The 27,765-nt window shown below is 38.6% G+C and overlaps 1 protein-coding gene and 1 pseudogene across 7 annotated transcripts in view; one reads left to right on the forward strand and one right to left on the reverse strand.

The window, feature by feature from the left end:
* The window catches only part of PPP2R3A (protein phosphatase 2 regulatory subunit B''alpha), a 224,869-nt gene that overhangs the window by 95,777 nt on the left and 101,327 nt on the right, over positions 1-27,765 (reverse strand). For all 7 annotated transcript variants that reach the window (XM_055569615.1, XM_055569613.1, XM_055569612.1 and 4 more), the window contains one exon: positions 3,276-3,350. In XM_055569615.1, coding sequence (XP_055425590.1) covers positions 3,276-3,350 — 75 coding nt within the window. The remainder of the gene's footprint in view (positions 1-3,275; positions 3,351-27,765) is intronic.
* Positions 6,803-7,782, forward strand: LOC129644155 (histone-lysine N-methyltransferase SETMAR-like; annotated as a pseudogene).

A 27,765-nucleotide genomic window follows, 5' to 3' on the forward strand; every position in this document is an offset into this window, starting at 1 on the left:
TTATTACTCAATGTCAACTCTTCTCTGGAAATAAGGGTGACTTTGGGTATTTGCTATATGCATAGTTGGTGTTCTAGCTTTCCAATCTAAAACAGCTGACAAAATAATTAAGATTAACTAAACAAACAAATATAAAGTCTTTTCCTCCTGTAGCACAGGTTTTCCCTGATAAATGGAAAATAAAAGTTGCCCAGTTTTCTTCATCATTTATGTGCCACACATAAGCTAATACTTGAGTCATAAGCTGTCAGCAGTTTCTTCCAACTGTAAGTGAAATAACTGAGTAACTCTAGCATGCGAACAAAATCTATTAATCGTCCTATGCTGTATGCCATTGAAATTATATTCAGTAGGGTCAGATGATAAATTAATTTTTCTTTTTTGAGACATTTGTCATTAATTCTGAGGCTGATCTTTTAAGTCTCTTGGAAATACTGTTGTCTGTCTTTGCCATGAGTAGGGCAAAGTATGACACTTTTCTAAATTTGCTTACTGTTATGCCTTTAGCAAGAAAATTAATTTCATATTAGAAAGCTTATTTTGTATTTTTTATAGCAAGATTCACTGTACTTTGATATAGTACAAAATTTTCAATGACTTCATGTCATTATCTGACCAAATTTCATAATAGAAGACACACTGTGGAGAACAGACCATCAGTCCAATAAAATTCTATTCAGTGCGATACTTTTTTATTGGCACCTTGGTGTTTTCAACGATAGTATGACATTATCACAAACAAGCGGTTACACTTATCTCAGTATACACAGATTCACATTTTATGTTCTCAGTGGGACCTAATTTACTACTTACGTTATGATGCTGTTTCGAGCTGCCCCATTATCGCTATTTAATCATAAGTAGTTTATGCTTTTACGACAACTTCTGAGTAATGGATTCATCTTTAAAAAATTTTTATTGTTTACAATGTTGTGTTAGTTTCTTCTGTGCAGCAAAATGAACAAGTTATACTGGATTCATTTTTGTGAACAGGGGATTTTAAAGTAGCATAATACTAGCAATAAAGTATAAATTTAAAAAAGTAAACAATAATATGCAAATACCATGGATATGTCAGCAGAAAATTAACTGAATTCTGTTAATTGACCTATATAGTTCTTCTTGGTCAATGATTGACATACTAGTATTTCTCAGAAAATGTGAATTACATGCAAACAAAACTGTATCATGGCTTTTCATTCTGAAATCATAAAACTACCAGAGATCACTAGATGACCCCAGTCTATCATAGGTCTGGGGATCATACTTTAGTAAATACCAAACTAGAAAGAAAGAGTACAAAGGAAAATTTGTGCTTTCATAATTCTGATCTTTAACATCTTCTCTAAGAACAAATTCAAATGATTCCTATACAGAGCATTTTCTGAACTGGCAGAACATTGGAATAGATTATTAAGATCTTTTCAATCTCTTGAGATTCTAATACATTATTGAGTGACCAAAAAGTTTGTTCAGGTTTTTCTGTTACATCTTACAGAAAAGCCTGAAAAAACTTTTTGGCCAACTGAATTCTAATATGCCCTGAGTTTACAGAACAGTCGACAATCAGAATCCAGTAATTCTCATTGGGATTGAAACCATGGTTACATGTAGAGTTCTTAATTCTACACATGAATAACTTCACTTACTCACTCAATAAATTACCTACTGTATATCTGTTATGTGCCAGGCCCTATTTCAGGTATTAGAGATACAGCAGGATCTAAATATAGACGAAGTCCCTCCTCTCATGGAGTTTATGTTATAGAGAAGGACATGGACAATAAACAAAAATTTTAAATATCAGATGTTATAGCACTAAGAAGGAAAATAAAGCAAAACAAAAGAAGAGTAGAGGGAGGGGACAGAGAGAGAAGACAGCTGAAGAAGGCAGAGGGTGATCAGGGAAGGTCTCATTAAGAATGGAATGTCTGAGCACACATCTGGATGAAGTGAGGGAGTGGGTCACGCAGCAATCTGTAGGAAGAGCATTCCAGGCAGAGGAGAGAGTAAAAACAAAGCACCTGAGGCAGAAGTGGGTTTGGCTTGTTCCAGGAACAGAGAGAACAACTGTTGCTTAAGTAACAGAGAGTAGGCACTGTGAGGGTGTGGGTGGGTGGGTGGGGGGTTATGGAGAATAATGGCAAGAACTTTGGCTTTCATTCTGAATGAGATGGGGAAACACTGGAGGGTTTGAGCAGAGGAGTGACATGATCTGACTTACATTTTCAAAGAATAACTGGGGAGACTAGGCTGTAGGGCAATGAGGGTATAAGCAGGGAGACCAATTAGAGGGAATCCACGTGAGAAACAAGGATGACCAGCTGGGCCAGGGTGACTGTGGTAGAGGTAGCTTAGTGTCGGGTTGCGGTTACAAGCAAAAACAACTTCTAAGACAGTCTTAGGTGGCAGTGACATCTTACGGTTCAAATGAAGTCTTATAAAGTTTTATGTCATCAGAGAATCAATGTAAAAGGAAATAATGAAGTTCCTACAGGAGAAAAAATAGTGGTAGTATTCTGTAATTCAACAGAACCCAACAATCCACAGACAACAAAAAGTGCCCCAAGAAGGAGAGGGTCTTCCTCAGAAGAGACTGCCCTATTTACTGGGAGATCTGAACCAGAGGTGGGGATCATATCAGCCGGGTATGGCTGTGAATGCGAGGTGTGCCCTGAGGTTCATCTGTGGAATTCTTGCACAGATAATCTGGAAGCTAGGGCAGAGAACACCTGGTGTGGCTGCAGTGTGAGCTGCAGGCCTGTGAGCTCTCACCCATAATGCATGCCCTGCCTGTGACTGATCAAATGAGGCTGTGCATGAGAAACGGAATGAGAACACCTTGCAAAACAGGAGACTGTGATTATGTTATTTTAAATTCTTACATGATTTATTTTCTGATTATAAATACTCATTTCTCATTATCATCTCAGTTCTAATTTTGAGGTACTCTAGATAACATCTTTTTTTTTGGGAAAAGGCTGTTGAAAAATTCTTGTATTATTTGCAAATACTAAAGATCAACTGGGTATCAATATTAATGGAGACCAGAAAGAATGAGTATACCACTTAGATTTTGTATACAAGAGACTTCTTAAGCACTAGGCACATAGAAGAAGTGAATGAGATATAAATAATTAATTCAATTTTATTTCCTCCCATTTAAAATAATCATTATGGCCCATTCTACATAAAGATCTAAACGCTTAGATACTAGGCAGTGACAAAAAGGAAACTTAAAGAGTTTTACTAAGACAAAAAAGGACTCAGCCTACCGTGGTGATGTACCGGGAGTGGAATTCTGGAGCATCTTTCAGGAACGTGAGGCCAGGATGTGTATCTACCACATCCTGAAAAAGAACAAAATCATAACTAAGTTAACAAACATACCAAAAAACCCCCTAAGATACATACTGAATTTTTTTAAACTCTTGTACAATACTTGCCAGTTGAGCACACTTGCTGTTTCACAATACTGAATACACTTAAAATTTAACTAGTATTTTATTAAACTCAAATATTTCACAAGCACACTTTTGTGTGACTTTGATATGTACAGTATACTTCAAGAAAGTTAAAATGTTAATCTGGCTATATCTGGTGATTTGTAAATCAAGTGTCTTACAGGTACATGCCGCAATTCTAACACACGTCAGCGAAATTCATCCCATAGATCTTGTTAGGGATTGCCAAGTGAAATTTACACAAAAAGGAGGATAGACAGAAGCCAACTAGAATGATTCTTTCTTAACCTGCAGACATGGGAAATTATTGGAAAAAATAATAGCCTGGTAGCCAAATAACTTTATGTTAAGGTATGTGAGTCAGCTAATGTTCATCAAAATCACTGTCTTGATAAATCTGTTTTCCAATTTAGGTTTTTATTTATTTTAAATCTGATATCCTGTTCTCATAGAAGACTATTTGAACATTAAAACCTTGAAATAGTTTTTTTTTTTCTTTGTTGTTCAGTTGCTCAGTCACATCCGACTCTTTGAGACCTCATGGATTGCAGCATGCCAGCCTTCCCGTCCATCACCGACTCCTGGAGCTTGCTCAAACTCATGTCCATTGAGTCAGTGATGCCATCCAACCATCTCATCCTCTGTCGTCCCCTTATCCTGCCTTCAATCCTTCCCAGCATCAGGGTCTTTTCTAATGAGTCAGTTCTTCACATCAGGTGGCCAAAGTACTGGAGCTTCAGCTTCAGCATCAATCCTTCCAATAATATTCAGGACTGACTTCCTTTAGGACTGATTGGTTTGATCTCCCTGCAGTCCAAGGGACTCGCAAGAGTCTTCTCCAACACCACAGTTCAAAAGCATCAATTCTTCAGCGCTCAGCCTTCTTTATGGTCCAACTCTCACATCCATACACGACTACTGGAAAAACCATAGCTTCGACTATACAGACCTTTGTTGACAAAGTAAAGTCTCTGCTTTTTTAATATGCTGTTTAGGTTTGTCATAGCTTTTCTTCCAAGGAGCAAGCGTCTTTGAATTTCATGGATGCAGTCACCACCTGCAGTGATTTTGGAGCCCAAGAAAATAGTCTGTCGGTGTTTCCCACTGTTTCTCCATCTATTTGCCATGAAGTGATGGGATCAGATGCCATGATCTTTGTTTTCTGAATGCTGAGTTATAAGTCAACTTTTTCACTTTCCTGTTTCACCTTCATCAAGAGGCTCTTTAGTTCCTCTTCACTTTATGCCATAAGAGTAGTATCATCTGTGTATCTGAGATTATTGTTATTTCACCTGGCAATCTTGATTATAGCTTGTGCTTCATCCAGTCTGGCATTTTGCGTGATGTGCTCTGCATATAAGGTAGATAAGCAGGGTGACAATATATAGCCTTGACACACTCCTTTCCCCCTTTTGAAGCAGTCTGTTTTTCCATGTCTGGTTCTGTTGCTTCTTGACCGCATACAGGCTTCTCAGGAGGCAGGTAAGGTAGTCTGGTATTCCCATCTCTTTAAGACTTTTCCACTATTTGTTGTCTACAGAGTCAAAGGCTTTAATGTAGTCAGTGAAGCAGAAGTAGATGTTTTTCTGAAATTCTCTAGCTTTTCCTATGACCCAGCGGATGTTGGCAATTTGATCTCTGGTTCCTCTGCCTTTTCTAAATCTAGCTTGTTTTAAATCCTGGAAGTTCTCAGTTCACATACTACTGAAGCCTAGTTTGGAGGATTTTGAGCATTATTACCTTACTAGCATGTGAAATGAGTTTTTTTTTCTCTAACTAGGTTTTTAAAACATTTTAAATGAGTCTAGAGAATCTAATGGAGATAATTACTGTTAATTTAATAACCAGAGGCAACAGTAATGCTACCACAGAAATAATCTATTAATTGGCTAGTCATGAATGGAAACACATCAGTTACATCTCTTTTCTTTGTTTCCTCAGAGCAGTTAGCTATTCAGACTGTATTTACCAGTAGAGTCTAAAACCAATGAACCTTATTTAAATTTTTATTTGGAAATAATTTGTCTTACAGAAAATTACAAAAATATTACAGAGAGATTCCCTATGTTCTTCTCCTAGCTTCTCATAATGGTAACAACTTAACTGACCTGCCTCTTGAGAAACCTGTATGCAGGTCAGGAAGCAACAGTTAGAACTGGACATGGAACAAGAGACTGGTTCCAAATAGGAAAAGGAGTACATCAAGGCTGTATACTGTCACCCTGCTTATTTAACTTATATGCAGAGTACATCATGAGAAACGCTGGGCTGGAAGAAGCACAAGCTGGAATCAAGATTGCCGGGAGAAATATCAATAACCTCAGATATGCAGATGACACCATCCTTATGGCAGAAAGTGAAGAAGAACTAAAAAGCCTCTTGATGAAAGTGAAAAAGGAGAGTGAAAAAGTTGGCTTAAAGCTCAACATTCAGAAGACTAAGATCATGGCATCCGGTCCCATCACTTCATGGCAAATAGATGGGGAAACAGTGAAAACAGTGACTGACTTATTTTTCTGGGCTCCAAAATCACTGCAGATGGTGATTGCAGCCATGAAATTAAAAGACGCTTACTCCTTGGAAGGAAAGTTATGACCAACCTAGATAGCATATTAAAAAGCAGAGACATTACTTTGCCAACAAAGGTCCGTCTAGTCAAGGCTATGGTTTTTTCAGTGGTCATGTATGGATGTGAGAGTTGGACTTGAAAGAAAGTCGAGTGCTGAAGAATTGATGCATTTGAACTGTGGTGTTGGAGAAGACTCTTGAGAGTCCCTTGGACTGGCAGGAAATCCAACCAGTCTATCCTAAAGGAGATCAGTTCTGGGTGTTCACTGGAAGGACTGATGCTGAGGCTGAAACTTCAATACTTTGGCCACCTCATGTGAAGAGCTGACTCAATGGAAAAGACCCTGATGCTGGGAAAGACTGAGGGCAGGAGGAGAAGGGGACGACAGAGGATGAGATGGTTGCATGGCATCACTGACTCAATGGACATGGGTTTGGGTGGACTCTGGAAGTTTGCGATGGACAGGGAGGCCTGGCGTGCTGCAGTTCATGGGGTCGCATAGAGTCAGACACAACTGAGCGACTGAACTGAACAAACCACAGTACAATTATCAAAACTAAGAAATGAACATTGATGTAATACTGGGTTGGTGCAAAAGTAATTGCGGTTTCACTCTGTTGAACTTTGTTGTTTGATACTGGAATACATTTTTAAATAAAAGTGGTTATCATCTTAATGCACATTTCTTGCTTTATGACTAATTACTTATTTTATATTTATTTTAGACTCCAGAAATGATGTTAGACAAGCAAATTTCAGTGATTTTTTATTTGAGTTCAAAATGGGTTGTAAAGCAGTGGAGACAACTACCAATGTCAACAACACATTTGGTCCAGGAACTGCTAATGAACATACAGTACAGTGGCAGTTCAAGAAGTTTTGGAAAGGAGATGAGAGCCTTGAAGATGAACAGCATTGTGGCCAGCCATCAGAAGTTGATAATAACCAACTGAGAGCAATCATCGAAGCTGATCCTCTTACAATTACATGGGAAGTTGCTGAAGAACTCAACATCGATCTTTCTATGGTCGTTCGGCATTTGAAGCAAATTGGAAGGGTGAAAAAGTTTGATAAATGACTGCCTCATGAGCTGACTGAAAAAAAAAATCATTGTTTTGAAGTGTCGTCTTCTCCTATTCTATGCAACAACAATGAAACATTTTTCAATCAAATTGTGATGCATGATGAAAGGTGGACTTTATACAACAACCAGTGATAACCAGCTCAGTGGTTGGACCAAGAAGAAGCTCCAAAGCACTTCCCAAAACCAAACTTGCACCAAAAAAAGGCATGGTCACCGTCTGGTGGTCTGCTGCCCATATGATTCACTATAGCCTTCTGAATCCCAGCGAACCATTACATCTGAAAAGTATGTTCAGCAAATTGATGAGATGCACCAAAAACTGCAATGCCTGCAGCCAGTACTGGTCAACAGAAAGGGCCCAATTCTTCTCCATGACAATGCTTGACCACACGTCGCAGAACCAACGCTTCAAAAGTTTAACGAATTGGGCTACAAATTTTTGCCTCATTTGCCCTATTCACCTGACCTCTTGCCAACTAACTACCACTTCTTCAAGCATCTTGACAATTTTTTGCAAGGAAAATGTTTCCACAACCAGCGGGAGGCAGAAAATACTTTCCAAGAGTTTACTGAATCCTGAAGCACAGATTTTTATGCTACAGGAATAAACAAACATTTTTTGATGGCAAAAATGTGTTGACTGTAATGGTTCCTATTTTGATTGATAAAGATGTGTTTGAGCCTAGTTATAATGATTTAAAATTCACAATCCAAAACCGCAGTTACTTTTGTACCAACCTGATACTGAACTACCGGAGAAGGCAATGGCAACCCACTCCAGTACTCTTGCCTGGAAGATCCCACGGATGGAGGAGCCTGGTGGGCTGCAGTCCATGGGGTCACTACGAGTCGGACACGACTGAGTGACTTCACTTTCACGCACTGGAGAAGGAAATGGCAACCCACTCCAGTGTTCTTGCCTGGAGAATCCTAGGGACTGGGGAGCCTGGTGGGCTGCTGTCTCTCTGCCTTCTCTGGGGTCGCACAGAGTCAGACATGACTGAAGCGACTTAGCAGCAGCAGCAATACTAAACTACAGATCTTATTCAAAATCTACCAGCTTTCCCCCTAAAGTCTTTTTTTTTTTTCTGTTTCAGGATCCTAACTGCATTTAGTTCTTGTGTCTCATTGCTATCCCAATCCATGGCAGTTCTTCAGTCTTTCCTTATGTTTCATGATTCTGACACTTTAATGAGTTCTGGTTAGTTTTTCTGTAGAATGTCTCTCAATGTGGCATGTCTGGTATTTTCTTATGATTAAAGTTATACACTTTTAGTGAGTTTACCACGGAAGTGATGTGTCCTTTTCAGTCATATAAGGAGTATGTGGTGTTGACAGGTCTTACAACTTGTATTAATTTTTGAATATACTTAGTTAAAGTGGTATCTGTTGGGTCTGCCACCATAAAATTATTACGTTCCTTTAGCAGTTGATAAATATCATGGAGGAGATACTTAGAGACTCTGTCAATATCCTGTTTCTCTGCAAATTTTTGCCCACAAATATTAGCAGCCATTTATAGAAATTGACTGTGGCATTTTTATAGTGCTGTTTACCAAATTTAGAACAACAGACTGGTTCCAAATAGGAAAAGGAGTACGTCAAGGCTGTATATTGTCACCCTGCTTATTTAACTTATATGCAGAGTACATCATGAGAAACGCTGGGCTGGAAGAAGCACAAGCTAGAATTAAGATTGCCGGGAGAAATATCAATAACCTCAGATATGCAGATGACACCACCCTTATGGCAGAAAGTGAAGAGGAACTAAAAAGCCTCTTGATGAAAGTAAAAGTGGAGAGTGAAAAAGTTGGCTTAAAGCTCAACATTCAGAAAACGAAGATCATGGCATCTGGTCCCATCACTTCATGGGAAATAGATGGGGAAACTGTGGAAACAGTGTCAGACTTTATTTTTGGGGGCTCCAAAATAACTGCAGATGGTGACGGCAGCCATGAAATTAAAAGACACTTACTCCTTGGAAGGAAAGTTATGACCAACCTAGATAGCATATTGAAAAGCAGAGACATTACTTTGCCAACAAAGGTTCATCTAGTCAAGGCTATGGTTTTTCCTATGGTCATGTATGGATGTGAGAGTTAGACTGTGAAGAAAGCTGAGTGCTGAAGAATTGATGCTTTTGAACTGTGGTGTTGGAGAAGACTCTTGAGAGTCCCTTGAACTGCAAGGAGATCCAACCAGTCCATTCTGAAGGAGATCAGTCCTGGGATTTCTTTGGAAGGAATGATGCTAAAGCTGAAACTCTAGTACTTTGGCCGTCTCATGCGAAGAGTTGACTCATTGGAGAAGACTCTGATGCTGGGAGGGATTGGGAGCAAGAGGAAAAGGGGACGACAGAGGATGAGATGGCTGGATGGCATTACTGACTCGATGGACGTGAGTCCGAGTGAACTCCGGGAATTGGTGATGGACAGGTAGGCCTGGCGTGCCGTGATGCATGGGGCCGCAAAGAGTCGGACACGACTGAGCGACTGAACTGACTGACTGACTGACCAAATTTATATAGTGGTGTTTACTTTGCTTTTCCCCTCATCCCCTCCACATTTGTTAACTGAAATTTTTCTATAAGGAAGAGCTGTCCTTTCCTTGTATTTATTTGTTCAATTTATGTCAGTATAGACTCATGGGTGTTTATTTCATTCTATGGGTTATAATCCAATACTATCATTGTGTTGGATTATATCAGTTTATCAATAGCATCATAAAATACTAATATTATTCTGCTGCTCAAATTGAGCTAGCTTTGGTCTCTGGGAGCTGTTAGGTTGGCTCCTTTGTCCTCCTGACATACCCCATCCTTTTGTGAACACTTCCATATTTTCTGGTATCACAAAATAGTGCAGGCTCATTTTATATTGTCTATGCTCCCACCTGAGAATCAACCTTATCTCCAAGCAGCCCTGATTCCTTTTACTGGAGAATGGTATTTGGAACCAAATCTGGGGGCTAGGAGTGCTCGTTTCTACTAGGGTGTCATTGCTACCGAATCCTCTTAGTAGACACAACTAGGAATACATGTATGTGTATCAGTTCATACATACCCATATACTTGTATTTTTCTATATCTATATGTATTAAAAACTATGTAATCATACAGATAATTTTAACTCAATAATGCAAGGTTCCCCCTTTCCTTTGTAACTTTTAATAGAATTGCTAACCATTACTCCATTGAGAAAGTAATTTACTAACTAGACTACAGTATTTGGTCTTTAGAGTATCCAGTGAAAATATTATTTTCCAAGGTTATTTAGCTCTTTCCTTATCTTCTTTTATCTTCTTTAATGTAGTTGTGTTACCCATTTGTAATAGAGTTCATTTGTTATTGTTTATATTCTATTTTGGGCTTCTTTTCTACAGGTTTCAGTTCAGTCCAGTTCAGTCGCTCAGTCGTGTCTGACTTTTTGGGACCCCATGAATCGCAGCACGCCAGGCCTCCCTGTCCATCACCAACTCCCGGAGTTCACTCAAACTCATGTGCATTGAGTTGGTGATGCCATCTAGCCATCTCATCCTCTGCCGTCCCCTTCTCCTCCTTGACCCAATCCCTCCCAGCATCGGAGTCTTTTCCAGTGAGTCAACTCTTCACATCAGGTGGCCAAAGTATTGGAGTTTCAGCCTCAGCATCAGTCCTTCTAATGAACACCCAGGACTGGTCTCCTTTAGGATGGACTGGTTGGATCTCCTTGCAGTTCAAGGGACTCTCAAGAGTCTTCTCCAACACCACAGTTCAAAAGCATCAATTCTTTGGCACTCAGCTTTCTTCACAGTCCAACTCTCACATCCATACATGACCATTAGAAAAACCATAGGCTTGACTAGATGAACCTTTGTTGGCAAAGTAATGTTTCTGTTTTTTAATATGCTGTCTAGGTTGGTCATAACTTTCCTTCCAATTATTTAATATTTTGGTGAAGAATTATAAATGGTATTTAAAAGATTTTATTTTCAATTATGTGTTGCTAGTATATAGAAAGTTGAGTTTCATATATTGATCATGTATCTGTAACCTTGCTAAACTCACTTATTAAATACAGCTTTAGCAGCATCCCATAAATTTTGATATCTGTATTTTCATTTCAAAATATTTCCTAATTTTCCTTTTGATTTCTTCTTCTCTGACCCATAGGTTATTTAAAAGTTGTTATTTATCAAACATTTAGGAATTTTTCATAGATCTGTTATTGTTCCTAATTTAATTCCATTATGGTCAGAGAACATATTTAGTGAACTGAATATTTAAAATTTGTTGAGATTTATTCTATGGTCAGAATATAGTCTATCTTGGGAAATATTCTGTGTATGAGTTAAAGGTATGTATATTCTATATGACAAGGGTATGCTTGAACCCATACCTTCTTACTCAGATTCCTAGTGTCCTTTAGCCAGGAAATTAAAAGACGCTTACTCCTTGGAAGGAAAATTATGACCAACCTAGATAGCATATTAAAAAGCAGAGACATTTCTTTGCCAACAAAGGTCTGTTTAGTCAAGGCTATGGTTTTTCCAGTAGTCATGTATGGATGTGACAGTTGGACTGTGAAGAAAGCTGAGCGCCGAAGAATTGATGCTTTTGAACTGTGGTGTTGGGGAAGACTCTTGAGAGTCCCTTGGACTGCAAGGAGATCCAACCAGTCCATTCTAAAGGAGATCAGTCCTGGGTTTCTTTGGAAGGAATGATGCTAAAGCTGAAACTCCAGTACTTTGGCCACCTCATGCGAAGAGTTGACTCATTGGAAAAGACTCTGATGCTGGGAGGGATTGGGGGCAGGAGGAGAAAGGGATGACAGAGGATGAGATGGCTGGATGGCATCACCGAGTCGATGGATGTGGGTTTGAGTGAACTCTGGGAGTTGGTGATGGACAGGGAGGCCTGGAGTGCTGCGATTCATGGGGTCGCAAAGAGTCAGACATGACTCAGTGACTGAACTGAACTGAACTGATAAAGTAGAAAAGATAACATGTAGGGAAAGACAACAAAATGTATAAAGATTTCACAGGAAAAAATTAAAAGAATGTGTATTCTGCTGTGGTTCAGTGAAGTGTAATGTAAATGTCTATTAGGTCAGGTTGGTTGATAGTCTTGTAAGTGTTCTATGTATCCTTACTGATTTTCTCTCTACTTGTTTTATTCATTATTAAGAGCAGCACATGGAAATCTACAACTATAAGTGTGGATTTATCCTTGCAGTTCTATTGGATTTTGCTTCATGCATTCTGAAGTTCTGTTATTAGGTGTATAAACATTTAGAATTGTTATATCCTCCTGATAAACTGACCCCTTTACCATTCCCCAGCAATATTATTTTCTCTAAAAATTACTTTGACATTAATATAGTGACCCAGCTTTTTCTTTTCTTTTTGTGGCAAAGAAAACATAGGATTCATCCTCCCAACAATTTACAAGTGTAGAGTATAATACTGTCAATCACTTGCACAATCACCTACAGTACAATATTGTCAATCACTTGGGCTTCGATTGTTTTCAGCTTGAAACAATTACATCCAGATATTTTGGGGTGCAAATAACTATAGTTAACAGACTACAATATTGTCAATCACTTGCACAATCTGGGATATCACCAGATTCTCCCCACTTCCCATCCAACTCAGTCCTGCATGACTGAAAGTCTACACTCATCACACAGTGAACTCTGACTTCATCCTCCCTCCAGCCCCTGGAAACCACTATTCTTCTATTTGTATGCATTTGACCACTTTAGATTCCTCGTAAGTGGAGTCATGCAGTATACATCTTTTTGTGACTGGCTGATTTCCCTTAGCATAACGTTCTCAAGATTAATCTATTGCTTCATGTGACAAAATTCCTCTTTTTGAAAAAGGTAAACAATATTCTGTTGTATATATATATACCACATTTCCTTAATCCATTCATCCACTGATGGACATTTACATCACTTCCACCTCTTGGCTAGAGTGAATAATGCTGCTATCAACACTGATGTACACATCTCTTTGAGATTCTGTTTTCGATTCTTTTGGATGTATACCCAGGAGTAGTATTGATGATCATATGGAACTTCTGTTTTATTTTCCATAGTGGCTATACCATTTTACATTCTTAACAGTATTCTAGTTTCTCCACATCCTTACCAACACTTAAAAAAAAACAAACAGTAGCCATCTTAATGGGTGTGAGGTGGTATCTCATTGTGGTTTTAATTTGTATTCCCCTGCCTAATGATATTGAACATCTTTTCATATGCTTATGTGACATTTTATCTTCTTTGGAGAAGTGTTTATCCAAGTCCTTTGGTTGTTTCAAATTCAGGTTACTTGTTTACTTGTTTGTTGTTACTGAGTCACAGGAGTTCTTTATATAATCTGGATAGTAGCCTATCCAGATATGTTTGCAAATATGTCTTCCATTCTGTAGGTTGCCTTTCCCTGTGCTGTTTCTTTGCTGTGACAGTTTAAAATTTGATATAATCCCATTTTGTCTTTTGCTTTTGTTATCTGTGCTTTTGGTGTCATATCCATAAAAATCATTGTCAAAACTAGTATCATAAAGTTTCTCCCTATGTTTTCTTTTAAAAGGTATATAGTTTGAGGTTTTATGTTTAGGTCTTTAATCCATTTTAATTTTTGTACATGCTATGAGATATGGTCTAACTTCTTTCCTTTGCATATGAATATTCAGTTTTCCTAACACCATTTGTTGGAGATTATCTTTTCCTCACTGTTACTCCTGGCAACACTGAAGATCATTTGACCATATAAGCAAGAATTTGATTTCTGGGTTCTCTATTCTGTTCCATTGGTCTACATGTCTTTATTTATGCCAGTACCATCCTGTTTTGACTGCTGTGTCTTTGTAATATATTTTGAAGTCATAAAGTGTGAGACTTCAGCTTTATTCTCCTTTTACAGGATTGTTTTGGCTATTCCAAGTCCTTTGAACTTCCATATGAATTTTAGAACTGTTTTTTCCACTTCTGTAAAAATACCACTGGTATTTTAAAACAACTTTATTGAGGTATAATTGATATACAAAAACTGTACATATATACAATTATCTGAGTCTGGATAAATGCACATACCTTAGGAAACCACCACTGCAATCAAGGCAACAGATATATCCATCATCTCCAGCACTTTCCCTGTGCTTCTCCTTTTTTGTTTGTTTTTTGATAATACTTAACATGAAAGCTACCGTCTAATGAAAATTCAAGTGCACAATACAGTATTGTTAGTGAAAGGAAGCACTATGTTGTACAACAGATCTCTAGAACTTACTTGTCTTGCATAACTGAGACTTTATACTCACTGAACAACATCTCCATGATTCCACTTATATAGGGTATCTAAAATAGTCAAACTCATAGAAGCAGAGAACAGAAATGGTACCTGCCAGGGAATAGCAGAATGGAACTGCTGGGATTTTGATAGAGGTTACACTCATCTATAGATTGCTCTGGACAGTATGGGCATTTAAAAACAGTAAGTCTGTCAATCCATGAGCATGGAAAGCCTCCCATTTATTTATAAGAGTTTTCTTTTAACAGGCAAAAAATTAAACAGAAGTTTAATAATGTGTACACATGGGAGAGACCCAGGAAAACTGAGTAAGTAGGCAAAATGGCCAAAGCTCTTACTTTAAATACCATCTTCAGCAAGAGACACTAGTGGATGTTGGAGGTGGTGGTTTGGGACTTCAAAGGGGAAGAAAGCAATTCACATGAAGATGGAAAAGCAGTGTTTGATAAACAAAGGTTTGCTGGGCAAACAACAGGACAGGAGGACACAGAGTGGACTGTGATCTCTAGGCCCTGCTCAGTTTCGCTCAGCATACTTTGTGCATATTCTTTGCAGAGATTTCTGCTGATTGCTCTGATCACTCTGTTCCAAGAAGAGGTCCTCTATCTAAATTTTTTTAGGCAGCTAGGGAGATGGTCAAGGTTTTTTCTGAGTTTTTTGGGCTTTGATTGTTTTCAGCTTGAAATAATTACATCTAGATATTTTGGGAGGCAAATTTTGCTCCCTTACATGGACTTCAGTGAAGGAGTCAAAATATGAATGGGTTACCTTGCAAAAATAATTCTCAGACTTTGGAGGTGGGTGTCAAGGCATATGAACTCTGGGGGCCTGCAGGAAAGCTGAGGGGTACTGCAGTGAGAGAATTCCTGGGGACCTCATCCTTACTCCCCAGCAGATAAAGCCTGGGACATTTGGTTATTAACAATGTAAGAAATTAATATTTTGACCAAACTTGCTTTAGGGTTCTCTCTGGCCCCCTGTCTTCATAGCCCTTTTGACTAAGTTCAGAGCCCTTGAAGTGCCTTCAAAATCCTCCACTCCCTACCCACTGGGAAATCTCTACTGGGGTCTGCTTTCTTCTTGCAGATCCATGAGGAGACAGGTCTGGGTATACAGGTGAGATCCTCCAAACAGTGTGTACATGGAAAAGAGGTGTCAGAGGGGTCAGCCCTGGGAGTTCCAACATTCAGAAATCAGAAGAATGTGGAGGGATTTTTCTGCTTTTGCCACATTATTTCTTTCTTGAGTTCTTAGCCATAACACTTCTGGCTAAAGGGTGGGAACAATATGGCTGTCAATGAATGTATGAGTCAATTTCTGGGCAACTTCACCATCATTGGATATTAACATTCAACTTTTTGGCGGGTCCTTTTAGAATGTGTAAATTGTTATCTTCAGACTACATTCATTTACATTTCTTTGATTTCTAGTGAGAATTAACATTTTCCTGTCTGGGGCTTCCCTAGTGGCTAGTGGTAAAGAATCCGCCTGCAATACAGGAGACAACTACAATGCAGGAGACACAAGTTCAAGCCCTGGGTCAGGAAGATCCCCTGGAGAAGGAAATGGCAACCCACTCCATCATTCTTGCCTGGGAAATCCCATCGACAGAGGAGCCTGGCAGGCTACAGATCATGGGGTTGCAAAAGAGTCAGATAAGCAACTAAACAACAACTGTTTGTTTCTTAACTATATTTCCCTTATGGGGATGGTCCTGTCTTTTATCTCTTTATCTTTTAGAATATAGACATTTATTTTACAAATTTGTATCAGCTATTTTTTTCATTTAATTTTTTGTTGAAGTATAGTTGATCTACAGTGTTATGTTAGTTTCAGAATTTTTGCAGATTATATTCCATTATAGATTATTACCAGAAAATGGCCATCATTCCCTGTGCTTTACAGTATATCCTTGTTACTTATTTTATATATATATAATATATACTTTTTCAGATTCTTTTGCATTGTAGGTTATTACAAGATGTTGAATACAGTTCCCTGTGCTATATAGTAGGTCCTTGTTGTGTATCTACTTTATATATAGTATGTGGATCTATTAATCCAAAGCTCCTAATTTATCCCCACCTCTGCCTTGGTTCCCCTTCAGTACCATAAATTTGTTTTCTATGTCTGTGATTCTGTTTCTAAATAAGTTCATTTGTATCATTTTTTAAGATTCTACATACAAGTGACAGCATATGATATCCACCTTTATCTGACTTACTTCATTGAGTATGATAATCTCTAGGTCCATCTATATCTATGCAAATGACATTACTTCACTTCATTATATACATCTTCTTTATCCATTCCTCTGCCAATGGACATTTAGGTTGCTTCCACGTATTGGCTACTGTAAACAGTCCTGCTATGAACATTGGGGTGCATGTATCTTTTCAAGTTAAGAGTATTTGTCTTTTCCAAATATGTGCCCAACAGTGGGTTGCTGGCAGCTCTATTTTTAGTTTTCTGAGTAACCTTTGTACTGTATTCCACACTGGCTGTACCAATCTACATTCCCACCACAGTGTAGGAGGGTTTCCTTTTCTCCACACCTTCTCCAGCATTTGTTATCTGTAGACTTTTTAATAGCCATTCTGACTGGTGTGAGGTTATACCTCATTATAGTTTTGATTTGCATTTCTTCAAGAGCCTTCTTTTGATCAGTGTTAGTATGATATATATATTTTTCTCTCCTTTTACTTTTAAACCTGTTTGTGTCTTTATGTTTCTTTCAGGGTCTTGGTTTTTTGTCTAATCTTTGGGTCTTGGTTTTTTTGGTCTAATATTATTTTAGGTCTTGGTATTTTTGTCTAACATTTGCCTTTGAGGGATATGCACACCACTTAAAGGTGACTATTGATATGGTTAGGTTTAAATCTCTTATCCCATCCAGCCTTTGTTCCTTTTTGTCCTTCCATTTCTGCCTCCATTTGGGTTAACTGAGTGTACTTTATAATTCTTTTATTTCCTTTTTTGGCTTATTAGCTATAACTATAGCTATAGCTCTTGTTATTTCAGAGGTACATCAGAGGTTACAACATACATCTTTAACTTAGTATAATCTACTTGCAAGAAATGTTAAACAACTTTATGGATTATATGTGAACCATAACAATATACTTCTATTTCTCTTCTCCTAATCTTTATGCTATTGTTGTTAAATTGTACTTAAACATATGTTAGAAATAACATAATGCAGTGTTGATAGCTTCATTTAAAGAGTTAATTTTCTTCTAAAGAGATGTGAATAATAAAAAATCACATATATGTAGTTACTACTTCTGGAGTTCATTCCTTTGTGTAGATTCGTATTTCCATCTGGTATTATTTTCCTCCTTGCATAAACAACTTTTTAAAAAAACAAACAAATGAAACACATCTCTTGTAATGCATTTCTGCTGGTGATGAATTCTTTGAGTTTTTTATGTCAAAAAATAAAAATCTTTAGTCTACCTTCATTTTTGAAGGATATTTTCATTGGGTATAGTATTCAAGGTTGACTGTTCTTTTCTTTCAGTACTTTAGAGATGTTGCTCCTCTGTCTTCTGGTTTGGATTTTTCCAACACGAAATCCACTGTCATCTTTATTTTTGTTCCACTCTATGAAATCTGACTATTTTCTCTGGCTACTTTTCAAACTTGCTATTACTGATTTTGAGCTACTTTATTGTGATGTGCCGTAGCTCAGCTGGTAAAGAATCCTCCTGTGATGCAGGAGATCCCAGTTCAATTCCTGGGTCAGGAAGATCTGCTGGAGAACGGATAGGTTACCCACTCCAGTATTCTTGGGCTTCCCTTGTGGCTCAGGTGGTAAAGAATCTCCTGCAATGGTGGGAGGCCTGGGTTTGATCCTTGGGTTGGGAAGATCCCCTGGAGAAGGGAAAGGCTACCCACTCTAGTATTCTGGCCTGGAGAATTCCATGGACCACGGTCCATGGGGTAGCAAAGAGTTGGACACGACTGAGTGACTTTTACTTTCACTGGTATAATTTTGTGTTTCTTGAGCTTTGCGCTTATTGAAATCTTAGGTTTGTGGGTTTATAGTTTTTATCAAGTACAGAAAATTCTGGGCCATTATCTCTTCAAATAATTTTTGGTCCCTGTGCAATGTAATTTCAGCACTAACCATCCAGAGTTAGTGCAGATTTCAGAGGTTAACGACACAGTTCTAAACAAGACTCATCTTACTTCAGACACCAGCCATAACTCTGGGGTTCCCAGGCTACCTACACTTCTGACTAACTGGTTATAAATTTGGGGGTTTCCATTATCCTCTGAGGTTCAACAACTTTCCCAAATGACAGAACTGGGAAAACACTACACAGAACCGAGGAAAGTACTATATTATGATTTCTATTCTATTAAAAGAATACAAATCAGGACAAGCCAAGTAAGAGATGCACAGGGCAAGGTCTGAAACGTGGAGCTTCTGTGTCCCCAAGACAAGTCACACTTTCAGCACATCACTGTGTATCATTAACCAGGGGAGCTCAATTGTGCTTCAGTGTCCAGAGTTTTTAACTGGGTTTCATTATATAGACATGATTAACTGAATCATTGGCCATATGATTGGATTCAATCTCCATGCTTCCTCCCTTTTTTGGAGATCAGGCTTATAATCTGATCTCAGGTTATCACCTGGCTGAAAGCCTCAACCTCTATTCATGTGGTTGCCCTTCCAGCATGGCAGGCTCTCATCCTAGAACTATACTGGGGCTCATGATGAGTCACCTCATTAGTATAAATGTAGGCATGGTCCCAGGAGCCCACCATGAAGAACACAGACACTTATCATTCAGGAAATTCCAAGGCTTTAGAAGCTCTGTCCTTGGTCTAAGACCTGACAAATATTTTACAGCATCCTCTCTTCCAATTATGTTAAGTTGCTTGAAGCCAGGTTCCACAGCTCACTGATGCTCTTTTCATTTTCCTTTAACTCTTTTTATATGTCTCTGTGTCTCATTTTGGGTAGTTTCTATTCTATGTCTTCAAGTTCACTATCCATTTCATTTGCAATGTTTAATCTGCTGTCAACCCAATCTGGTATATCTTTCACTCCAGACACCTTAGTTTTCATCTCTATAAGTTCAATTTGGGTCTTTAAAAAAGTTTTCAGTTTTGATATTTATTTTAATATACTTATCTGCTAATTTTAAAATCTATGTCAGTTCTGAGTCAGTTTCAATTGATTGGTTTTTCTCCTAATCATCAATTGTATTCTTCTGTTTCCTGGCATGCCTGATGACGCCAGTCATTTTGAATTTTGTCTTTTTGAGGGTTGGATATTTTTGTATTCTTATTCTAAACTTCTGAATAGAATACATATTTTCTGTTCTGGGATGCTATTAAGTCACTTTGAAAAACCTTTCATCCTTCTAGATTGTGCTTTCCTGATCTGTTAGACAGGACCCAGCGCTGTATATTCTGGGGCTAATTATTCTCCCCCAGTACTCAGGCAGGTGGCTCAGGCATCTGCCCACAATGTGGGAGACCTGGGTTCGATCCCTGAGTCAGGAAGATCCCCTGGAGAAGGAAATGCAACCCACTCTGGTACTCTTGTCTGGAAAATCCCATGGACAGAGAAACCTGGTAGGCTATGGTCCATGTGGTCGTAAAGAGTTGGACACGACTGGGGGAGTTCACTTTCACTACTGAGGCAAGAAGAATTCCCTGGTGACTCAGGGGTAAAGAATCCATCTGCCAATACAGGAGACACAGGTACGATCCCTGGGTTGGGAAGATATCCTGGAGAAGGAAATGGCAACCCACTCTAGTATTCTTGCCTGGGAAGCCCCATGAACAGAGGAACCTGGTGGGCTACAGTACATGGGGTTGCAAAATAGTCAGACTCAACTTAGTGACTAAATAACAACTGAGGCAAGACTCCTATGACTACTCAGTGCTACGTCTTATGAAGTTTTCCAGTCTGGGTGGTAGGGTCAGATACTATTCTTGGCTGTGTGTGACCCACAGGTATGGTCCCAATTTTGGTTGCAAAGAGTCAGACATGACTGAGCAACGTTCACTTCACTTCTTCACCTTTGGCTACTATCCTCAGATATATCTGCTGGATACTCATGGAGGACTTCTGAAGATCTCTGGAGTTTCTTCTCTGTGCACTTCTTTCCTCTTTGGTGCTCTGCCTTGAGAATTCTAGCTACTTTTTCTTCCAGATTCTCAACTCTCCTAAACTCAGGGAGTTCACTGAACTCCGCTTAGGGTCCCCAGCAATACACTGTGGCTTGGAAACTCTCTCAAGGAAATTATAAGGCTAACCTTGTTTGTTTTCTGTTTCTCAGTTTTTTGTTGCCAGATGTCTGGCATCTTGAAAACCACTGTTTTGTATTTCTTGCCTGATGTTTTTTGTTGTTTCAAATGGCAAGGCAAATCCAGTCCCAGTTACTCCATTTTGGTAATAAACAGAAGATCTGTTGATTTTGTATGTTAATTTTATTTCCTACTATTTTACTGAATTCTTTTATTGTTTGAGTTTTATCACTGATTCTCTTGAATTTCCAGGTTTACTGTCATGCCATTTATGAATAGATACTTCTTCAACCATTCTTTTTTTAAAAAACTTTTAATTTTGTATTGAAGTAGAGCTTCAGCTCAGTTGGTAAAGAATCCGCCTGCAATGCAGGAGACCTGGGATCGATCCCTGGGTTGGGAAGATGCCCTGGAGAAGGGAAAGGCTACCCACTCCAGTCGGATACTGGACACTTACCATAGCCAATTAACAATGTCTCCAACCATTCTTATGCCTCTAGTTGTTTTCTCTTGTATAATTACTCTAGTACAATGTTGAACAGTACTGGGACAGTGGCATCCTTGCCCTGTTTCTGATCTTAATAGAAAGGCCTTTAATATTTCCTTATTAAATAGCATTTAGCATTAGGTATATACATTGTAACAATGTTAAGAAAGTATCTCAAATACCTATTTTCTTGAGCAGGTTTTTTTTGGCTGTGCCATATGGCATGTGGGATCTTATTAACAGTTCCCTAACCAGGTATTGAACTTGACGTGACCTCTGCAGTGGAAGCATGGAGCCTTAACTATTGGACTGCCAGGAAGTCCCTTGAGCGTTTTTATGAATGGTTAAAATTTTGTCCAAAGTTATTTCAGTATCTGTTGAGATAATCATGATTTTTCTTTTAGATACAATATGTGATATTAATAAAGATCTTAATTTTGAACCAATTTTGACTTCCTGGAATAAATCCCACCAGGTTATGTACATCTGCTTGGTAATATTTTGTTACTTTTTATCATTAATCATGAATTAGGTTCATCATTTGCAGTTTTCTTTTTTGTACTGTCTTTACTTGGTTTACATATCAGTTTAATAGTTATTTCATTGAAAGAGCTATGGCGTTTTCCTTCCTTTCTAATTCTCTGGAATAATTTACTGAGCATTAGGACTCTCTGATCTTGGAGGGTTTTATAAAATTCCCCTGAAACTACCTGGGCCTGTTGCTTTTTGTGGGGTAGTTCCTTAATAAAGATCTCTATTTCTTCCAAGGAAATTACTCTATTAATCTTTCTAAATAAAATGGGATGAATTTTGGTCAGATATAGTTTCCTAGGACGGAGAAGGCAATGGCACCCCACTCCTGTACTCTTGCCTGGAAAATCCCATGGATGGAGGAGCCTGGTGGGCTGCAGTCCATGGGGTTGCTACGAGTCGGACATGACTGAATGACTTCCCTTTCATTTTGCACTTTCGTGCATTGGAGAAGGAAATGGCAACCCACTCCAGTGTTCTTGCCTGGAGAATCCCAGGGACAGGGGAGCCTGGTGGGTTGCCGTCTATGGGGTCGCACAGAGTCAGACACGACTGAAGAGACTTAGCAGCAGCAGCCGCAGCAGTTTCCTAGGAAATTATCCATTCCAGCTAGGTTTTCAATTTTATTTCTGAATAAATATGAGGTCTGCAAAAATAGTCTTCTATGATTTTTAAAAAATTTATTCTGTTCCTCCTTGTCATTTCTTATTTTGTGTATTAGTGCTCTCTCCTTTTTCTTGATGAAATTAGCTAATTGTTGGTCTATTTTGTTAATGTTTTCCCCATAGCAAGATTTCAATTTACTAAAAATTCTACTGTTTTTTAAATTCTCTGTCTCTTTAGGTTTTGATCATTACTGGAGGTCAGTCTAGTCAAGGCTATGGTTTTTCCAGTGGTCATGTATGGATGTGAGAGCTGGACTGTGAAGAAAGCTGAGTGCCAAAGAATTGATGCTTTTGAACTATGGTGTTGGAGAAGACTCTTGAGAGTCCCTTGGACTGCTAGGAGATCCAATCAGTCCATTCTAAAAGAGATCAGTCCTGGGTGTTCTTTGGAAGGACTGATGCTAAAGCTGAAACTCCAGTACTTTGGCCACCTCATGTGAAGAGTTGACTCATTGGAAAAGACTCTGATGCTGGGAGGGATTGGGGGCAGGAGGAGAAGGGGAACAACAGAGGATGAGATGGCTGGATGGCATCACTGACTCGATAGACATGAATTTGAGTGAACTCTGGGAGTTGGTGATGGACAGGGAGGCCTGGCATGCTGCAATTCATGGGGTTGCAAAGAGTCGGACACGACTGAGCAACTGAACTGAACTGAACTGGAGGTGAGTGGTGGGTATATGGAGGTTCACATATCACTCTGCATTTGTAGATGCTCAAAATTCTCCATAATAAAAATTAAAACATTATATATACATATGGTATAAAATCAAGCAGTATATCAAAACTTATGATGGAAAGAACCATTCTACCAACCTACCCTGTCCATGGACCTTTAGCCCTACTTCTTTTGAATCACTTATGTTTTTATTTCTTTTGCTGTTTACCTCTATAATTAAACATAAATTTAAAATAAACATAAATTATTTAAGTATAATGAAATACTATGTTACAATTACTTTTCTTTATAGCTTTATCAACTTTAGACAATATTTATGATTCTCTGCTAGGGAAGATGAGGATTTAGCTCATTTATACTGGCCCACTTTACTCCCCTTTACCCAGTGGTTATGATTGTGGTTATGATTTTTAGTTTTTGTATTGGTTATCTCTGTAAATGAGAAATAATCTATTTATACATTTAATTTTCACCCCATTTCATCTTAGTGCCTTAAGTTCTATTTATAGGATGATGACAATATCACTTCTACCTTTATTTTCTCTTTTTCTCCTTCACATTTTGGCAATATTTTGACTTCTACATTGTTCAGGTTGCTTAAATACTGTTCTGCAACCATAATAAAATTTTCTTCAGCTTATTCATAGGATGACTTATAGGTGTTATACATTAAAATATTTTACAACATTTTGACTCTAAATACTGTTGAATGCCAGTTAAGCAGCATACCAGGAATGCATATCATTTCTTACTGGCCAACATCATGTCCCTTGGGCATTGAAAGGGGAATATTCTGGGCACTGAAGTTAAATGAACTTCCTTTTTTTCTTTTTTTAAGGTGAGGCATCCTAAAGGAAATCAGTCCTGAATATTCACTGAAGGACCGATGCTGAAGCTGAAACTCCAATACTTTGGACACATCATGAGAAGAACTGACTCATTGGAAAAGACCCTGATGCTGGGAAAGATTGAAGGCGGGAGGAGAAGGGGACAAAAGAGGATGAGATGGTTGGTTGGCATCACCGACTCAATAGATATGAGTTTGAATAAACTGGTGATGGACAGGGAGGCTTGGCATGCTGTAGTCCATGGGGTCGCAAAGAGTCAGACACAACTAAGCGACTGAACTGAAGATGAGGCTTTACTGGGGTCCTTTGAACTTCCTTTTCTTACTTTCCACCAGTTGTTTATAATCCTGTCATATTTTAGTTTGCATCATGTTTATACATGACTTCAGAGTTTTTTTCATTTTTCTTAGAGTTTCTAATTGCCTTTCTTCAGCTTAGAGTTTCTAATTGCCTTTCTTCAGCATTATGACACATAATGCTGCATCTTCATCATACTCTTCAGTTCCCCTGTTCTTAAATATAAAAACTATTGCATGGACTCACTCCTCCCCTCCTAGCTCCTTCCCAGAGAAATCCCATCTTCTCTATTCTGTAGTGGCTGCTCTTCAGTTGCCAACCTGGGACTTTATTTCACGGATTCTCTTAAGTGAATCCATTGTTTCCTGGATCTCATGCATTTCTTCTTGGTTTGTTTAATTTGCTATAGTATATATTCAAGTAACTCTCCAAGAAAACAGGAGATAAACTTTCTGAGTTTTTAAATGTCTTTATTCTAAACTCATATCTGATCTACAGCTTGGCAGGATATAGAAATCTGAGTTCAAATCCATTTCCCCAGGGTTGGCAATGAGAATGTAATACCACCCCAATTCTTATTCCTATTAGGGTGACCTGGTTTTTCTCTCTGGAGGATTTCAGTGGCTTTCTAAAATTTCAAGAGGACTTATATATGTCTTTTTAAAATTCATCGTGTTTGCCACTCAGAGGCTCCTTTCAACCAAAAGACTTATATTCTGAATATTCTGGTTCTGTGGGCAGTGACTGGAGGGAACGTGAGAGCTGGGTTGGAGGGCCATATTCTGTTTTTGATCACGTGATGGCCACAGAGGCATGATGTGCTTCCCCAAGAAAGTAAACAGGAATCTGAAGGAGTCCCACTGGGTTTCTGCTCTTTGGACCCATCCTATCACTCCTGTGTTTCTAATTCTCTCCATCTTGTATTATTATTATTATTTTTTAATTTATTTTTTTAATTGAAGGATAATTGCTTTATAGAATTTTGTAGTTTTGTGTCATACTGGAACAAGAATCAGCCATAGGTCCACCCAAGTCCCCTCCCTCCCGAACCTCCCTCCCATCTCCCTCCCCATCCCAACCTTCTAGATTGTCACAGAGCCCCTATTTGAGTTCCCTGAGGACATTCCCATCGGCTGTCTGTTTTACATATGGTATTGTAAATTTCCATGTTACTCTCTCCATACATCTCACCCTCTCCCTCCTCCCCTGCCCCTGTGTCCATAGGTCTAATCTCTATTTCTGTCTGTCTCTATTTCTGATCTATTTCTGACCTATATCTCTGATATCTGTTTCTCCATTGTTGCCCTGAAAATAAATTCATCAGTACCATCTTTTTAGATTCCATAATATACATCAGTATATAATATTTATATTTCTCTTTCTGAATTAACTTCACTGTGTAATAGGCTCTAGGTTCATCCACTTCATTAGAATTGACTCAAATGTGTTCCTTCTTATGGCTGAGCAGTGTTCCATTGTATATGTGTACCACAGCTTTTTTATCCATTCATCTGTTGATGGACATCTAGGTTGAATCCATGTTCTAGCTATTGTAAATAGTGCTGCAGTGAACAACAGGATACATATGTCTTTTTCGGTTTTGACTTCCTCAGGGCATATGCCTAGGAGTGTGATTGCTGGGTCATATGGTGGTTTTATTCCTAGACATTTTAGGCTAATTACAATATTGTAGTGGTTTTTGCCATACATTGACATGTTATTCCTAGCTTTTAAAGGACTCTCCATACCATCTTCCACAGTGGCTGTGTCAGTTTACATTCCCACCAACAATGCAAGAGGATTCCCTTTTTTCCACATCTTCTCCAGCATTTATTGTAGACTTTTTGATGATGGCCCTTCTGACTAGTGTGAGGTGGTATCTCTTTGTGGTTTTGATTTGCATTTCTCTACTAATGAGTGATGTTGAGCATTTTTTCATGCCTGTGTTAGCCATCTGTATGTCTTTGGAGAAATGTCTTTTTCCCACTTTTTGATTGGGTTGTTTGTTTTTCTGGTATTGAGTTGTATGAGCTGCTTTTATATTTTGGAAATTAATTCTTTGTCACTTGCTTCATTTGCTATTATTTTCTCCCATTCTGAGGGTTGTGTTTTCACCTTGTTTGTAGTTTCCCTTGCACTGCAAAAGCTTTTAAGTTTAATTAGGCCCCACTTGTTTATTTTTGTTCTTATTTTCACTACTCTAGGAGGTGGGTCATAGAAGAGCTTGCTTTGATTTATGTCATCGAGTGTTTTGCCTGTGTTTTACTCCAAGAATTTTTATAGTTTCTGGTCTTACATTTAGGTCGTTAATCAGTTTTGAGTTTCTCTTTGTGTATGGCATTAGTTCAGTTCAGTACAGTTGCTCAGTTGTGTCTGACTCTTTGTGACCCCATGGACTGTAGCACGCCAGGCCTCCCTGTCCATCACCAACTCCCAGAGTTTACTCGAGCTCATGTCCATTGAGTTGGTGATGTCATCCAACCAACTCATCCTCGTTCATCCCCTTCTCCTCCTACCTTCAATCTTTCCCACCATCAGGATCTTTTCAAATGAGACAGTTCTTTGCATTAGGTGGCCAGAGTATTGGAGTTTCAGCTTCAGCATCAGTCCTTCTAATGAATATTCAGGACTGATTTCCTTTACGATGGACTGGTTGGATCTCCTTGCAGTCCTAGGGACTCTCAAGAGTCTTTTCCAACACCACAGTTCAAAAGCATCAATTCTTCAGTACTCAGCTTTCTTTATAGTCCAACTCTCACATCCATACATGACTACTGGAAAAACCATAGACTTGACTAGATGGACATTGTTGGCAAAGTAATGTCTCTGCTTTTTAATATGCTATCTAAGTTGGTCATAGCTTTTCTTCCAAGGGGCAAGCATCTTTTAATTTCATGGCTGCAGTCACCATCTGCTGTGATTTTGGAGCCCCCCGAAATAAAGTCTCTCACTGTTTCCCCATCTATTTCCCATGAAGCGATGGGACCAGATGCCACGATCTTCGTTTTTTGAATGTTGAGTTTTAAGCCAACTATTTCACTCTCCTCTTTCACTTTCATCAAGAGGCTCTTTAGTTCTTCTTCACTTTCTGCCATAAGGGTGGTATCATCTGCATATCTGAGGTTACTGATACTTCTTGTATTATTTATTTGATGATTCTGTATTACTTCTTTGATGATTTCCTTCTTTCCATTTCCCCCCTTCTTTCTCCCCTAGATTCTAGTTAGTGAGATGCTGAAATTCTTGCATCCAGTATCGTGCATTGAACCTGGACTGGCGACTCGTTTCATATATGATATTATACATGTTTCAATGCCATTCTCCCAAATCATCCCACCCTCTCCCTCTCCCACAGAGTCCAAAAGACTGTTCTATACATCACTGTCTCTTTTGCTGTCTCGTATACAGGGTTATTGTTACCATCTTTCTAAATTCCATATATATGCATTAGTATACTGTATTGGTGTTTTTCTTTCTGTTTTATTCACTCTATTATAATAGTTGAATGGGTCCTTTATGTTGTCACTTCTGTCTGTCTCTCTCTCTCTAACGTGTGCATTTGTGTGCCCCAG

This window comes from Bubalus kerabau, chromosome 2 (assembly GCF_029407905.1).
Source record: "Bubalus kerabau isolate K-KA32 ecotype Philippines breed swamp buffalo chromosome 2, PCC_UOA_SB_1v2, whole genome shotgun sequence".
Taxonomy (NCBI): domain Eukaryota; kingdom Metazoa; phylum Chordata; class Mammalia; order Artiodactyla; family Bovidae; genus Bubalus; species Bubalus kerabau.